This window comes from Lonchura striata, chromosome 2 (genome assembly GCF_050655825.1).
Source record: "Lonchura striata isolate lonStrDom1 chromosome 2, ASM5065582v1, whole genome shotgun sequence".
NCBI classification, from domain to species: domain Eukaryota; kingdom Metazoa; phylum Chordata; class Aves; order Passeriformes; family Estrildidae; genus Lonchura; species Lonchura striata.
Window position 1 is genome coordinate 105,799,819 of NC_140704.1, and position 18,028 is coordinate 105,817,846.

An 18,028-nucleotide genomic window follows, 5' to 3' on the forward strand; every position below is an offset into this window, starting at 1 on the left:
AACCCAGCTCAATCACTATCGCCACCTAAAAGCACTGTGATCATCTCATCTTGTCATTCAGCTCCTGATAAATATGGCACCAATATTGCTGACACCAACTCAAATATAGCTGGCACCGAGTCAGGATCAACAGAGGTCACAAACTGAATTAATTTTGGAAAGTATATACTCATTTAAAATTTGCATCTCACTGGCATCCATAGTCTCTGTTCCAAAGTAATAAAAATATCCTAGTATTGAATACCATAAATTAAAAATGCTGTAGGTTATTTCTTTCATGCAGTTTATGTCAGAAATAAGCAGCAGTGCTCTGACATCCAGCCCTGCAATTCTCATGCTGAAGAAATAAAAACATTAAGGCAATTTCTCTTCAAACTGAAGACTGCTTGGTGAAGATGTAGTCAGCTTAAAAGCACCATCAGAGATTGAACTCCCAGAATAATAGAATGGCTTGGGTTGGAAGGACCCTCAGGGGAGGTTCTAACTCTCGTGCCATGGGCAGGGATGTCACTCACTAGATCAGAGTGCTCAGGGTCCCATTCAGCCTGGCCTTGAACACCTCCAGGGATGGGGCATCCACACCCTATCATGACAACCTGTTCTCATCTCTTGCTTAACTTAAGATGACAAACTAGACCGCAAATAGTCTTCGCCCTGTTTTGAAGAGCAGGACACAACTTGCCAGCATGCCAAAGATCACCAGGAGTGTGTTTTAGGATTCCAGAAGTAGTTATTCACAGAGTATGCATGCACATTTATCTAAGAATTCTCCAGCTGAACTGGTGAAACAAGGAACTTGGGGATAAAATATTACTGAGATGATATGGAAGTTCCATATTGTTCCTATTGCTGATATTCCTACAGAGTAAGTTGCTGACTGCAATTTAAAATTTGATTTTGCACTATTATTAAATATAAGATTATATATTTTGATTTCATTTCACTAAGGTTCAGACCACGTTTCACAGATTTTGTGCAACAAAACTGTTTGTAACCATCCACGTCTGTGCATTCCTGAAGAGGTCCTGGTGTCCTCCATTCTCTCATTTCCAGTGTGTAAAATAAGAAGTGTCACAAGAGACTGCTCAAATGTAGGGTTGCAGAAACTGTCACAGTTCTGAAGTGAATCATCCAGAATAACAGATGAAAAGCATTAAAACAATTGCATCTCCTCCTTTCTGGCATGTTTAAGTTCTGGGCTGAGGCAGTCCAAGATTAAGGTCAGAGTCTTCTCCAAAGCCTGGTAGAGTTCCAACTCCTGCTACTGAATCTGAGGTTTGTTAAGAGATTAATCAGCACTGTGGGCGTTGCTGTTCTAAGAGTGCCAGAGGCAAAGAGATTGGGAAATAGGAGGGTGGAACAAGAGATAAACAAAATGGGAATGAAGAAAAATGAAAAGTGGAGCAGAGAAGCAAGAGACAACAGGGACTGGGTAACAGCTCAGCGAACAGAACTTGAAGAAAGATGGACAGGAATTGCTCTGCCGCAGCTGGAAGCAGGAGGCATCATCAAATTAATAAAAGCTTCTCTATTCCTTTTTGAATGTGATGCTCCAGTTGGAAGCTGTGACATTCACTAGCTCAGAAAAAAATCAGGCTTGGAGCTAAGCTTTTTGCTCTTCTTTAGGTTTTTAAACATGAAACTAGTTTCACCATTGACCTGTAAAAGACTGCATGAAAGGAAAGGTTAGGATCAGCCCTGAATCTGAGCATAAGGCTCAGTAAATAACCTGCAACCGTTACCATGATGACAGAGGGACAAACACAGCAATGCATCAAACAAGTGACTCATTTACTGTGGAAACAGATGTGTTGTGATCAACCTGAGCTTGGCACATCCAGATGATAAGTCCCAAGGACTCAGAATCACAGGATATGCTGAGGTGGAAGGGACCCACAAGAATTAGCAAGTCCAACCCCTAGCACCCTAGACAGGATACCTCAAGAGTCACACCATGTGCCTGACAGCATTGTCCAAATGCTTCTTGAATTCTGTCAGGCTGGTGCTGTGACCACCTCTCTGGGGAGCCTATTCCAATGCCCAAGCACTCTCTGGGTGAAGAACCTTATCCTAATAGCCAACCTAAACCTCCCCAGACACAACTTCAGATCATTCAAGAAGCAGAGTCCTGCTATCTAACAAACAAGAATTACACTAAGGACAAGAAGCAATCAGAGTCCTGTGCAGTAGCTTTCTCTGCCTTTCTTTCCATCTTCCATAAAACCATGTACAACATAATTTTTAGGGAGCTGGAGGAAGGTGAAATCTATTTCACTCTGTCCTAGAGCAGTAGCCTGACACCTACCAGAACCCAGGTGAGCTTTTCTAATGGCTCACTTGAGAAAGGGTTAACTTCTTCAAGCAGTGGTACAACAGCTACACAATGCCCAGAACCCCAAATTGCCAGCTGTATCACAGCAAGGTGAGCCCTTGCAAACCTCATTATTAAAGAATAGCCACCTGTGAAGACATGGCAGAGCAAAACAAGCACTTCTGATCCAACAGTTTTGACAGTTTTCTGCACCTGTAGGACTTAAAACAGTCCCACTCCATATCTCCCCAAATTCTTCCATCCCCTGAAATCTATTTCAGTGGTATTTCAGAAGTTTCTCACAATGATTATAAAAACTTGGCTCACTAGTCTGCCTCTAGTTATTTCCTCCCCTCCCTCACATTTATACTGATGTTAAGATTTCCCCAATTGACAGAGATGACTGTTTACTCACGTTGTAATTTTTCATACAAGGGAACACTATAAATTTTACAATAAAATCTATTGCATAAGTAAACACAGTTAAGTGGCAATTATTTTAATACTGATAGCACAGCTAACAGCATCTCCATGCAAGTAAATAAAGCCTTTGGTTTGGTTTGATCTAAAGCAAAAGTATAGATTGCTGACATAAGTTCTTGCTAGAGGAAGAAGCAATACAATTATGTTTTGCTCATTGAATTAAAATCCTCAGGAAAAAAACAAACAAATATGTAAATCTTGCATGTATCAAAGTAAACAACAGTATTCCTAATTACTTAATTACTAAGACAGGCAACCTTGATTCAAGGTCCTGCTGTAATTAACTTTGGGCTATGTCAGTTTATTTACTACTGGTTTAAGTTGAAGTGCCCTCCTTGGAGAGGAATCCAGTACCTCACATGCTTAACTTTAGGAATAGTCCAAAGGTCATAAGGTTTTGCTGCATTCATTGAAGTCTGAAAGCAAAAGGAGAGCTAATCCTGAAACACAGGGAACAAACTGTAAATAATATAATCTCAAATGTAAGTTTGGACAATATTCTTCCATCCTCTCATACCCTGTACAAAAATTTAATTATGAGTTTGGACTACCTTAAAAATTGGCATATGTCAAATTTCTTGGTAACCTAAATGTACTTTCTTTTCTTAAAATATCTTTCACAGACCTCTTCAAAGTACTTCACAGATATCTGCAAATCAGCAGATAAAAGGATGAAAACCACCACACTCATCACTCACAAAGCTTGAAGACTGTCCATCTGCAATTCCACCCAAGTCTATCTGAGTCAGTGTAAACACTCAATGTCTGCTCAAAAGTATTCCTTACCCATTCCACAGGTATTTCATACCTTCCTCTTTAGTTCGTCCAGCATACAACTGGTTAAACTGTAAACTCTAGAGATTGAGTTTTATTTGTTTTTTTTAATCTCCCAGTATTTCTAGGAAACAAGTATTTGGGTTATATTAAATATTCAGTATATGAGCTGCTGGCAAGGCATCAGAAAATCAATAGCTTCATACATTTATAACTGAGCATTTACCACATGAAAGGTTGAATCCCAAGACAGAAACTGCTCTAATTAGGAAGCCTCATCTAGGAAGAATGTTCTTATCTGGATTTTAGACATCAGCCTGTCTCTCCTCATAGTACGAGCATCAGTAAGAGTGAGCGTGCTAACCACTCTTTGCACAGTCTCCATAGAGTGTTCTAATAATGTTCTTCCCACTTCCTTCTCACCCTCAACAGAGGATGCTGAAATGATTCAACCTTGCCCCCTTTGGTAGCACACTGATCTCCAACCTTTGTCAGATGGAGCCTTGAGCAACCTGGTCTACTAGGTGGCATCCTTGCTTGTGGTGGGGGAATTGAACTAGGTGATCTTTAAGGTCCCTTCCAACCCAAACCATTCTATTATCCTATGACTTGCCAGACTTCAAAGAAAATAACCCACGGCTATAATGCTTGTTTTGTTTAAGCCCAAGTTTATTCCATGTTTCACTCAGCTAGATATTCTTCAGCAGCTTGCTTGTCCCACCGCCCGCTCCCCTCTGGAGCCGCTGAGGGAAGCGGGTATTGCCTGGGGAGCCGCAGCCTGGGCCGCGCCGCGCGCCGGGGCGGCTTTTACGTAACCCGCTCTTTCAGATCTGGGGCACCTTCACGCTGAGGTAGCCTGCAGCACACACAGGCTGCAGAGAAACAGCTGGGTGTGCACCAGATTTGGATAAGGTAACTAAGGCTTATTTGATGTGGTAAATGAGCAGGTGTCTGAGAATTGCAAGGGTATGATTGCCACTAAATGATAGTACATATAGGGTAGTGTTGTTTAGTCTTTGAAAACCAGCCAGGCACAAGCAAAGGTCAGTGGGATAAAGTCCCACAAATAAGAAGGGCAATGCAGAACTGGTATGACTCCCTGCACAGGCACAACCTTACTGTACTGCTATTGTATAATACATTCCTGGCATTTTTGCTGCTGCCAAAAAACCAGAGACAAGGAGCCACTGTGCCTATGATTCCTTTAAGGCTGGGAATAAAAAGTTAATAACATTTGTTCCTATAGAAACTCAGCTATTAAAAAAGAACTACTGGAACAAATTAAAGAAACACTGAACTGTTAAGCCCTTTTTATGTCAGAAACCTTTAAAGAAAGACATTGTGAAAAATTTAGCTCAAGTGAGGAATATATAACTGTATTAAAAATACTCATTTCATGTTTACAGAGACATAAATGAGTCACGTGATATTTCACAATCAGAGCAAGCCTTCAGCCAGGCACTGCTGAACAAACCCAGGGTAAGTGTAGTGGCTTACCACTTGAAATCCCATGGGCACAACAGAACCCAGGAGCTGCAGACCCATGCATTACCCAGCTCAATGCAAACTCCTCAGCTCAGAGAACACTGACTTTGCTGACTCTCATGCTCAGTCTGCACCTCCTCACCCTTATTTGGCCAAGTACAGTGACTGCAGAGTACCTCTTCTGCCAAATTTGACGATCTTCAAAAAAATCAGAAACTTTTACTGATTCTAGTCTTTCACATCTTGTATTTTCTTGAGACAAATTAAGGATGATAGATTTGTGCTGAGACTGTGCTATGAAGATATCACTCTAAGCAGCCAAATCCTCAAACTGTGAGAGAAATTTACTTTAAAAAAATCTTTTAAGCACAGGGTAACATAATAACCTTAGAAATAAGCAATCCTTCTACAATCTCTGTAAATTTTCCAAGATTTATCTGGCTGTCAGCAAAACATACCAGTTCCCCTTTTTTTTCTTTATGCTATCATTGTGAGTACATTTTTTCCATCATATTATTTCACTCCATTCACAACATTGTCCCTGGAAAGAGACAATTGTTAGACATCGCAGGAAGGAAAAAATTTTATGTTAAAATGCCCCTGGGAAATGAAAACCATAGGAGGTAAATTTTTTAGCTAAAATAAAATAAAGTCTACTCTTTTTGCTTGGGCTATCAATTTCAAGAGGGCTTTTTGCTTGGGCTATCAATTAACAGAGAAATTCTCCACACATGGTGGAATATCCTTCCAAATCTATACTATAAAATAGATAACACATACAGTCCAAGGTAAACAGAAATTGCTGCTTCCTTGTTCAGAGGCCAGGGAGCTGCACCATGCCCTTCATGAGCAACACAGGGAGAAGGGCAGGAGCTCTCAGGCAGCATGAAAGCAAAACTAAAGCTGCAGAGTGACTTTTAGGGCATCACACAAACAAAATTAGCCAACAGAGTAGGAGACATTGCCACAGGAGGATTTCATACACTGAAAAGGCAGAAATGTTGCTATGCAACTTGGGCAGAGACAGGCTTTTTTGGAAATTGCACTAAGACTGAAGTGGTGTAAAACATCAGAAAGTTACTTATCAATGATCTCTGTCTAGTCACAATCACATTAATTAATTCTACTGCTAATCAAGCATTTGTCACTTGTTTTCCACTATATTTCTATAAACATACTCTACCAACTCTCTCCTTTCTCTCTGCTGAGTGTTTGATAAGGTCACAAGTAGATCCACTGAGACCAAATATTTCTATATATAGAAGTAATTGCCTGTGGAATTAAGTGCACTTGCCTGGGTATCTAGTTCATACTAAACTTAATTTAGCTGATTTTCCTCATCTATTATATTAATTATTAGGGACAGTGCGCACTGCCAGCTGCAGCAATGCCTATCAAAGTTGGAAACTAATTATCTAATTATATGGCAAGAATGAGTTCCTCTGAGAGAACATCCACAACCATCAGATGCAGATAAACAAGTAAACTATCATAGGGAAGAACCAGTTCCTCCAGACATCCATGTGGCACACGCCTCTTTTTTAAAAGGAGGCAAAAGAATGGTAGTGTATTCTAGGAATACTGGTTCTCATTAACCATTTCAAATACATCCCCATGTAAGCAGAGCAAACAGTTCCACAGGCCCCATCACAGGCAAAGTGTGATGGACAGCATCAGCTGATTAAAAATATGTGAAATTTAAAAAAAAAACAAAAAAAAAAAAACACTTCAGGGAAACAAGGCTGAGTGTCTGGACATGCTGTCTCCTAGATCTCTGCACCCCAGAAGAGGATTCAGGGAGAGGAGGAAACAGCAGTAGTGGAAGAAGGTCAGAGCATGGAGTTCTTAAGGAATCTTAACCCGTACAAGCCTGAGGATACACAGAGAGCAACACCATTCTTTATCATCCCTGTTGTTTTTGAAAGGTTGTAGAGAAAGGTGAATGTTGTATCTGTCTTCAAACAGGGACATAAGCCATGGGTCTACAGGCTGGTTAGCCTCACTCTGTTTCCTGGGAAAACCACAGAGCAAATCCTCTGAGAAGCTGCTTCTGAGCACAAGAAGGTGAAGAAGGTGACCAGGACCTGTCAGCATGGGCTTATCAAGTGTTAACCATGTCTAGCCATCCTGGTTGCCCTCTATGACAGCATGACTGGGAGAACACTGGATGTTGTTCACCTTGACTTTGGCAAGGCTTTGGATACTTCTCCCTACAGCATCTTGGTAGTCCAGGTTGGGATGTTACAGTCTAGATAGGCAGGCTGTTAGCTGTGTGAGCAGCTGGCTGGAACGTCAGACTCAAAGGTCAGTGGTTAATGGTATGTGTGTACCCACAGGCAAGTTACCTTACTTAATACCTTCTATCAGAGCCTGAAGGATGAAAAAATAGGCATCCAATTCAGCCCTCAGATGACACCCAACTCAGAGGAGCATCCAGTATCCTTGGGCAGGGCTGTCCTTCATATGGCCTTAGGCTGGAGGCAGATCCAGGTTAAAAGGAACCTTTAGATACTTCAGAAAGGACAAATGCCAAGCACTACTTGTGGGAAGGAAGAGCTCCTGGCTATGAGAGAGGCTGAGGACTGGCTGCCTGGGAAGCAGCTCTGCCCAGAAAGGACCTGAGGGAAGCAATCTGAGCACAAGACAGCAGCACACTCTAGCAGCAGAGCCAGCCGGCAACAAGCCACAGGAGCCAAAACAGAACATTAGGCAAAGTAGTTATCCCCTCTTAGATATGGTCTAACACCACCTGGGTCACACTTGCTTTGGTCGCCACAATGCAAGAAAAATGTTGACAAGTTGGCACAAACTCAGAGAAGAGCTGCAGGACAGTGAGGGCTGGAGGACTTGCCCTGTGAGGAGAGGCAGAGGAAATAGGGCCAGCTCAGCCCAGAGACAGTGGCTTTGGTGGGCCACAAAGCTGCATATCAGTGCCCATGGGAAGGGCTGCTGAGAAACTGAACAATGAGGTGCACCCAGGACAGGGAGTGAATTGAATGAGAATAGGCTCTGGCTTGATGTGGGGATGTCACCATGAGGACTACTTGAACAACTGTCCAAGGAGGTTATGGAACCTCTGCTCTGGGGCCCAGCCAGACAATGGCCTGAGGAATCTGGCCTGAATTCACAACCAAGTCTGCTTGGGCAGAAAGTTGGACTCAAGTTCTCATGAGATCCCTTCCAGACCGCAAGATCCTTCCCACTTGCAAGCAGTGACAGCACTGGAAGCTCTGGAAGGCAAGCTGAACAAGACAGTTTTTCTTCTCCTCATGACAAGTGCCAGCCTCATCATGTTTAGAAGGCCTGGAGAGAAATGTATCCGTTTGGGGTTTTTTTAATGTACTTCACTGCAACGACTACCTTCCTCTTACCAGTGCCCTCCAGAAACATTTATCAACATTTAAGTTTTTTAGCAACATGATGATAAGATCAACAGTATTGCCTCTACAGCAGGCTTGGTCCAAAACAGCAGATGTGACCCAAGCCAGGATTTATATACAGATTTAGAAGGAACAGGCTGACACTGTATCTAAATCTACCATGTTTTGCTCTGGTGTATTCAAAATTGTACTTAGTTTACATCTGCATAAATAGCAGCCATACCACAAGCTTCGTAGGATTTATTGATGTCCTCGGGAAAGTAGTTTATAGACCTGAAACAGACAGCTATTTTCAGAAAACTTCTAAACAATCAAAATAAATTAATTAAAGGGAACATTTACTTACTTATTCCTTGAAAAAGTTCTTCAATGTTAACAGCATTCTTTGCACTGGTTTCAACAACAATTGCACCTATAGATTCTGCATATTCTTTGGCATCCTTCATAGGAACCTCCCTGAAAAAAAAACCCCATTTATAAAGAAAAGAAGCCAAATTTTTTTTTAAAAGTTAATTTAAAAAAACAACAAACAATGCAAACACAGCCTGAGCATTAATATGCTCTTTATCTCCAGAAAAGCAGTACTATCTTCTTTCATATGGCAATTAGATCATCCTATTAAAGTATATCAAACTTTCAACAGAATCTATCAATCTGCGGATTTCTGTGACTTGCTGCTGAATCCATGCCTTGAGAAAAGGAAGATAATTTAAAGAAAATCACATTTGTTTGTGTTTTATATTTGACGTTGATAAGAAAAGCACTCTCCACATGCCAAATGTTCAAACAAGATAGGGTACAACTGTTGTAGATGAAAATGATAAGAGAAAAATATGTCTTGGTCTTTGCAAGCAGTAAGGAAATGAGACATTCTGAAATAAATATGAAAGCCACTGATTTCAAGAACATCAGCAGCAGCAATCTGAGTGCCAGTTCACTGGGGAAAGACACCATTCTGTGCCATTTCACCATCTGACACCATCTTAAAATCACCAGCAGAACACCCTCATTTTGCAGCCAGTACTTCATAGCTCAAAAGCTGGCAAATGCAGTTTACAACATTCAGCAAGACCTCTGCTTTAAACTAGCTAGCTTCATGCTGGCCTTGTATCTCCCTGAGCCAGGTGGCAGAGCTGGATCTGCATGTGTGCACTGCTATCTGTAACCACCTCTACTCCTGATTTTTGAGCAACAGCAGAATCTGCACCAACTACTTCACCCCACAGCTCCAATATACCAATCCAGAGATTCCTCATACAATTTCCTCCCAGTATGAGTGTGTCAGACACATCACTCAGCTTGGTGTCAGCAGCAAACTGCTGAGGGTGCACTCAATCCCTTCTGTGTCACTACTAAAGGGATTAAATAACACTGGTCCCAATAGGGATCCCCAAGGGACACCACTGGTGTCCATCAGGACTCTGAGCCATTGACCACCACCCTCCAGATGGGACAGTAACCAACTCCTTATCCATCAAACAGGCCACCCATCCAATCCATCTCTTTCCACTTTAGAGAGAAGAATGTTGTAAAGGACCATGTCAAAAGATTTAAGGAAGTCCAGATAAATTATGGAATAAGGAAATATTATGGATGCATTGAATGAAGATTTGAGCATGAAATTCTGCTGAATTCTCTTAACCAAGGGTTTCCAGAGAACACAATTTTTTAAGAAGCTGAACCACATTTTTAGGGAAGTGAACACTTCTTAGTTGCTGTTATAAATATTGAATTCTATAATGCTCAAAAAAAGTATTATGGACACTTACAACATTTTAGCATTGAAGTTTCAGCTGCTGTCTTTTAAAGTACTTTTTAATGACCTGTCAGAAGAACAGGGCACATCAGAAGAACACCTTATTCCTATATCTTAGAAGTATGCTGAACATTCAGCAGTTCAAAGAGTTGACAGTACTACAACAAAGATGAGGATTTATAGTTGATAAAATTGCTTGCCTATCTGTAGAAATTCCTTCAAAGTGGAGAAGAAATTTACTTCAACAGAGCATCAATAATTGCTGATAGCTTCTTAATAACATCAAGGAAAAGCACTGTGATACCTAAGTTTTGAGCTGCCAAGAACATCTTGGCAGCTTGAAACCAAATTTTAGTTGCTAAACAGGGAGGGTATCCTGGTCAATGATTACAAGAAATACATTAATTCCTCCTTACATTATCTCTTACACTCACAGAGATGGCAGAATCAAACCAACTTGGACCAGGTCAGTTGTCCTCTTTTGCATCTATTCACATTGGTCTTAAAAGCAGCTCTCTGATATCCAGTAAAACATCTGCCAAAAGCTCTACAAATCCAAGGAGAGATGCCAAAAATGCATACAAACAGCAGCTTGCTCCTGTGTGCTCACATTATCTTACTTGTAAATTCTCTGTGCCTATAGGCATGTGTATTTTCTACTCATCAGAAACAATCTGATAAATTGGTGAAATGTTTCACCTAAAACCATTTTTACTGAAGTAAATCTGAAGACATAAAGCAGACCGAGAATGCTAACAGCTGCATGCATTGCATAAAGGATCAGATTTCTGAAGAACTATGAAAATGTATCACATGTGAGATAGTCTATTTTTCCACCAAAATAACTTTAGTTGGACATCACTGGATAACTTCAGAAAGAAAAAAGATTGGGGGATGCAGAAAGAACAACTGCACAAAAAATATTGCCACAACCACTCATAATTATGAGGAGAAAAAAAATATTCTCTCCCATAAAAACCAAAAAGATTAAAAGACACCAGCTCATGGTGTACAATGAAGACCATTCACACAGCAGAACAATTTGTGCAATGAAGGGATATACCAGCTGAACAGGAACAAGAACTGGATGATCAGCAATCAGTAAACTACAGCTAGTGGTTGATAATAATATAGTGAGAAGATCACAGATCACACTTGCTCTGTGAGGAAGCCCAGTAGTTTCACAACATTTCTGGGATGCGGGATTTTTTTTTAAATCTACAAATGGTGCAAGAGCAAGCAGGAAGAGGGATGGTTATGGATTTACTTAAAATTCTTGCCATTTATCACCATCTCCAAACTTATTACACTTGAGTAAATCTGGTAACTGCTGGGAACAATTAATGCAATGTATTTTAAAGTGACTCTCTGGGCAACCAAAACCTCTGATTTATACTAACTGACTTTTGGTTTTATATTTATAACCATCCTTTCCTCTTTGTATCTCCTTTGTATCTGGAAATTTTTGTCTTGTTGGACTCAATTTCACCATGTTGACCAGCATAACATAACATCACGCAGGAGATGCCAATATGTCTGTGTTCCTGACTCTTAGCCCAGCAGAAACCAGAAGTCTCCCAGAATTAGGGCTTGCTCAGTACTTACAGAAAGCAGTGAGTTGCAACTTTGTGTTAGTTCATGGCTGACAGTGGCAAGGGGGAGAACAAAACAAAACCCATACACGTCAAACCCCTTGATTCAATAAAAGCACTGCAGCACTCACTTGAAGTTACACACAAGCTCCAGAGCTCTGGTGAATCTGGGCCAAAGTAACAATAACTAAACACATGGGGATGCATTTGAATAACCATGAGAGCCCATGAGGTCATAAGGGGAAAGCATCAAATATGATCGCTGAGTTTGAACTCACAGATGAAACAAGAAGTAATAGTCATGGACTGACAAAGAGAATCACTACTGTAAAGTAGAATGTGCTTCCATTTCCTGAAAGGATAAATGCAAATCCAAAATAGAGCTAACAAGCAGAAGAGCAATTCTAGCTTCACTCTCACTCCAAACAGCATCATCTCAGCTCTTCTGTGGATTCAACCCTTCCCTATTTTATCTAGGAGGTTCTTTGCTTCACACAGGGGAAAAAAAGATTTTTTTGAGGATATGCTCCAAAAAAACCCAAAAATACACTTTCTACATCCAGTATTATGAAACAGTTTCAGTTCTTGCAAATCTCAAGTTCTCAAAGTTCTGTGATTAATATTTTACCTCTTTGCCCACCATCCCAGCTTTACATTGCTCGTAACTTACTACATTCCGCACCTTTTAACAGAATAGAAGGGAAAAACAAAAAAGAGAACCCTTTTCCATTCCCAATGATTCAGCAGATAAACGGTGCAGAGATGGTACAAATAAAGAGGAAGGACTGTAAGAGAGGTCAAAAAAACCCCCATAATTCAAGTTGTGCTGTTGCTGTTGAGGCTGTGCATTGCTAGAATCACGGATTCTGGTACAGGAGGCCAAAATTATATACTATTATAACAATGAAGCAAAATTTTTACCTGAAGGGAAGAAACAATATAGCTACTGCAATAAAAACAACTACAAGAAGTATTACCTGATATCAGAAAGATCACACTTGTTTCCAGCGATGGCCATTACAATGTTTTCAGGACCATGTTCTTTTAGTTCTTTCACCCATTTTTTCAAAGTATGAAATGAATCCTGCATCAGAGAAATAACAAAATAAGCTACCAGCACACTCTCTGCCAATATATTTGCCTATTTTTCAAAGTAGAGGAGCACAGCTTTGACAGCATTAATGCAATAATGATTATATAGATCACAAGACTGGAAGATCACTTATGTATCTATGCAATTTGCTTTTCAAGATTTAGGACATAAGGCTTCTTCAAATTAATTCTTGAACTAGGATGCTTCCCTCTTTTCCACTTCCCCTCCTCCCTACTCCATTGCAGCACTGAATATTAAACTTCCAGTGATCAAGAAACTACCACATCTTGTCTAATAGCTCATTTCCTTCACCTAATGTGAGCTTCATTTGTCTAATTCCACTTCTGACCAGCGGCTTATCATCTCAATCACTGTCATATTTTTTGTAATATGCAATGGAGTTTCCACAGAGATGCCCACTTCCCTGCATTTCCAAATCTGTGATCTGATAAACCTCAATTTACTCATTATAAAACTGAAGAGAGAGGTGACAATTCACTTGGCTTTTTTTCCCTCCAAGCACAAAAATCAAACTCTGTCTGATGCCACCTACCTTTTAATAGTAATTTTTCCACTTCTTTACTCCAGTGAAGTAGTAGCTTTAAGATAACACTTCTTTCTAGAGATTCTAATTATAATGCACAGTTTAAGTTCTTACTGACAAAGTGAGTTCCAAAATAGATGATAAATAATTTCTTCCCTTCACAAATGCACATAAAAGTTGTCTCTAAATCAGCAATATCTGCATCAGTATCACCAAAGGTAGAGCCCTATGAGTCACTTGGGGAAAAAATCCATTCTGCTTTAATGATTAACACTGAATATTAAGCATCAGAAAGTGAAATACACATTGACCTTCCGCTCCTATTTCCCCCTCTTTATTCTGAGAGCTGTTCCACATAAGCTTGGAGAAAAGGCTGGCAAAACAAAATTTTATTCTTACAATATATTACAAGATCAGCAGTATCAATCCAGCACGATTCACTCTTCCTCACCTTCTCCTGGCAAATTAGCAGTGGAGAACAGCACTGCTGCACAACAGTGGCCACACAGAGCATTACACGAATGCACTGGGGAACCAAACCAGCCCTCCCAACCTCTTAGGAAATAAGTCAATTGGCAAGAAAGGAATAAAATTACAGTGAACTCTTCTGGCCATCCATCCATTAACACTGCCTCTAATTCTGCTATATCAACAGTGGTTTCTTCCAAAAGGAGTGAAAGAATCATTCACCTGGAATCTCCTAGCCCTCTCTGCCTGAGAAATGAGCCAGAAAAGCTAAGCATCTAAAAATACAACTTTCACTCCAAATGAATAATGTTGAGATGTAAGATGTTGTGAGATTATTTCAATACCAGTTTGAAAATTAAGACATGGCACTTGCAATACAAACATGAAATTATATGCTTAGATAAAAATAATTAGTTTTAAAATCAGTAATATGCAAACAATTTAATTTCTACTGGGATGATAAAGCTAACAGCTGATTTTTGTAGTAAAAATTCAACTCCACAAAGAGAATATAGGTGGTGGTAGGTAGGGGGTATATGAATCCTGTCTTCTTAGAGGAAACCTAAAGAAATGTTGACAAAATGCAGTTGCCCACCTTTTGTCTACATGAAGTTGAAACAACACAGAATCAGGAATTTTATGTTTTAAGGCAGTTGCACACCTCCACCCAGATCTGTACAAACTACCAAAGCATATACATGCCAGACAAATTAAATTCTGCAGTTGTGGGGTTTAACTCTAACTCAGGCCCAAACAGAGGAGGCAAAAAGTGTCCCAAAGGTCCTACCTGTTTGGTGATATCATACACTATCACAGCTGCTGCTGAACCTCGGTAGTACATTGGAGCCAAGGAATGAAACTGTTAAAACACAAACCCCCAAGAGAAATTATCATTAATAAATCAGAATTATCACATGCTTTGCCAGGTCTCAAAGACTTGCCATGGCAGGACCACATGCCTTCTTTCATCCCGCAGAGAACAAACCTTATCAGTGGTCACCCATCTCTCATTTTCCTTAAACACAAAAAAGCCAGCCCTGCTTTATCTCATGCTGCTCTTCATCCCACTGAATTTACAAAACCAGCACTTGCTGATTCAATGCATCATTTCCATTACATGGCATGGACTCTGAGGACAAGTTTTGAGAGGAAGACCAACTGCACTTGGAAGCCTAACCTGATGGCATAGGTACCCCTTCCCCTGACAAACCAGTCTTGCTTTGTAGATCCAAGACTGAATTCATCTCGGGTTTGAATTTTGTAGAACATTGCACATGACTTGTATAAAACTAACTTGTCAGAAAAATCTGAACACCTGTCTTGTTTACCTATCCTATACTATGATAGATATTTCAAAAAACATGGATTCCTGCAGTTACTCTTCAGCTTTTTGTTTCAATGAAAACATTATTTGAGGAAAAAACCCAAGAAATAAACATATTTGTTAGAACAACTGAAGAACAGCATAATTTTCATAATTTACCAATGACTAAGCAGCTAATTTAGAATTTCAGCTTACAATTACAATTAGAGTAAGGAAGTAAAAAAAGTCTTTCTGCTGATTCAACTAAGCTTAGTCTCAAACAATCCAAAAATAATCTTTCTTGGAAAATGCACTTAGTCTCAGCATGCTCACACAGCCATTTTATAATTTTTGAGGAGGGGAAGTTATCTGGAAAAGCTGCATATTAAGCTGCAGCTAATAACTGAGGTCAGCACCTAAATTAAATTAATTATTAGGGCAGGGTCTGAACCTCACCGCCCAGCAAACATGCACGGATCCACGTGTTACACTGCAAACCCCTGCACATTTACTGGACACATCTTTTTCCCAGATCTGTACCTACTTACTGAGCATTTAGACTTTTAGCAGCTTCCCCATTTCTTGCTGTTTCACATGCTACGTATCAGGCAGTTTATTTGCAGTGCTGGTTCGCTTGCCAGTTTGTAAGCTATTTATCACAGATCATGCACACCAGCTCAAGGTCGACGCTTTCCTTTGTAACAGTATGGATGCACAGCAGCAGTGACAGATGGTCAAGTGCTGAAGTGTTTTGGGGAGCGAGGCAGGTGGGAGAGCTCATTAATAAGAGAAAACAGCAGGAAAGAGGATGAGAAAAGAAAGAGGAATCAGTCAAGAAGCGTAGTCTGAAGAAACGGGATCAGCCAAGGTCCTGAGGGAGTTGGGTAGATGTGTGCTTTCTGGGGTTTTCGTATGTAGCTTTATTACTTGAATGCTTAATTCAATAAATGCTTTCCAGAATTTTTAGGCTTCTAAATCACAACAGAAATTTTCAGCGTGTTAGAACAGAACAGACCATTTCAGTTGGAATGGACCTACAGCAATCATGTAAACCAAGTGCCTGATCAATTCAGGTCTGGCTAAAAGTTAAATCATCTTGTTAAAGGATTGTCCAAATGCTTCTTAAACAATGACAAGCTTGAGAGATCAGTTCAGATAAGAAGAAGGGCTTTTTCAAGTATGTCAACAGCAGAGGAGGTCTAAAGAAAACACTGGACTCATTACTTGTTTCATGATCACTGTGGACAAGGTATCCCACTTACTACCACATTCCCCAAGTCCTTCCTAATCACAAAGGAGTCTAGGAGGGTATCTTGCCCGGTTGGCTCACAGAATGCTTGCAACTAGATCTAGATGTTATCTCTTACTATCTTCAAGCCAAGATCGTCTTCTCAAAATAAGTGCTGTGTTGAAGTAGCCTGAAAGTCAGGAACCTTAACTCTGGAGGGTACATCTGACCTTTCATGGTGTATGCACACTCCTCCCAGTTGGTAAACTCCAGGAAAAAAACATTCAAACCCGACACACATGCTGATTTGGTCTTAATCTAGATTACATTTTAATCTAGACTACAAAGTATTCATGAATTTACAAAGAGCTCTCAGATAACAGTTATCACACTTCACAAGAGCCATTTGGTTTAACTCACATATCCCAAATTCCTTCAAGACTAGCCCTGAAAGTACACTGAAAACCTGTACAACATCTTGAGAATTTATCTCCCTTTTTTTCTGACCAGCTGACAAGAACACTTCCCTTAATAGCTTCTGATTTATTCTTCAAATATGAAGAGTACTTGTAGTGTTAGGACCAGAAAGCAAAAAACAAACAAACAAACTGAACAAAAAAAAAAAATGCCCTTTGTCATTCTCTTATACAGGCTAATAAACAAACATGACAATACACTATGCCCCAGTCACAAGAAATTGCTGTTTTCTACAAGAAAACAGGAAAAGCCTCTTTGCAACAATGAATGAACCAAGAGGGGCTGAAAAAATTGTAACTGCATGAGTTTCATGATCTAATGAAACTAGACTCTTACCAAATGTCCTTCATGAACATGAATTTTCCAATATGATACAAATAATGATGCTTAATTTTTCTTTTAAATCAGTGCCCAAAAGCAAAGTCCCCATTTAACATTTTTTCTGGCCTAATTAATTGGAAAAAGAGAGTCACACCAAATTAATTAAAGGGATACAAAATACTAATCTGCACATTTTTCACCTGCCAAAGACCAAATGTGGGACAGATGCCCAAAACAAGTGACACACAAAAAAATAGCTCACAAAATTAGTCTCACAGGACTACTTTCTGTATTATAAGTGACAATGTCTATAACCTTGATTCTATAGTTCAGTATTTCTGTAACCAGTAATTCCCAATAAAATTAGGAGAAACAGAAACAGTGTGAGATTTAGCATTAGAACAACACTGCTTGAGAAGGGCCAGCTAAAAATGCTCAGGCAGCCACTCCTGCCTGGCTCTGCCACAGGAACACTCAGGTTACAGCCCCCACTTTCCAGGGAGTCAGCCCCTCCATAACCTGCAGCCAAGAGCAGCACTCTGGCAGGTGCCACCCCTTCCTGCAGGTAGCAGCAGCTCATATCTCCTTGGCCTAACAGGAAAACAAAGACCACGAAGAGATTTTCATCAGCTCCCACCATCACAAATAATCACTCCTAGCCCATTTCAAAAGCTGGTCAATGTTCTGCCTAAAATAATTAGTTTTCTTTTTTCATTATACTGCTACAGGGATGATATTACTGACAATTAATAACATTTTTAATTCCTAATTACTAAATTGCTTGCAATTTGCTTGCACCTTGACTTAGTAAAA

General features: G+C 40.0%; 1 protein-coding gene across 2 annotated transcripts in view; it reads right to left on the minus strand.

Annotated features, from left to right (window-relative positions):
* The window catches only part of RAB31 (RAB31, member RAS oncogene family), a 61,159-nt gene that overhangs the window by 7,042 nt on the left and 36,089 nt on the right, over positions 1-18,028 (minus strand). For both annotated transcript variants that reach the window (XM_021527772.3, XM_085571942.1), the window contains exons 4-6: positions 14,674-14,745; positions 12,759-12,865; positions 8,780-8,889 (exon numbers count right to left, since the gene is read on the minus strand). In XM_021527772.3, coding sequence (XP_021383447.1) covers positions 8,780-8,889; positions 12,759-12,865; positions 14,674-14,745 — 289 coding nt within the window. The remainder of the gene's footprint in view (positions 1-8,779; positions 8,890-12,758; positions 12,866-14,673; positions 14,746-18,028) is intronic.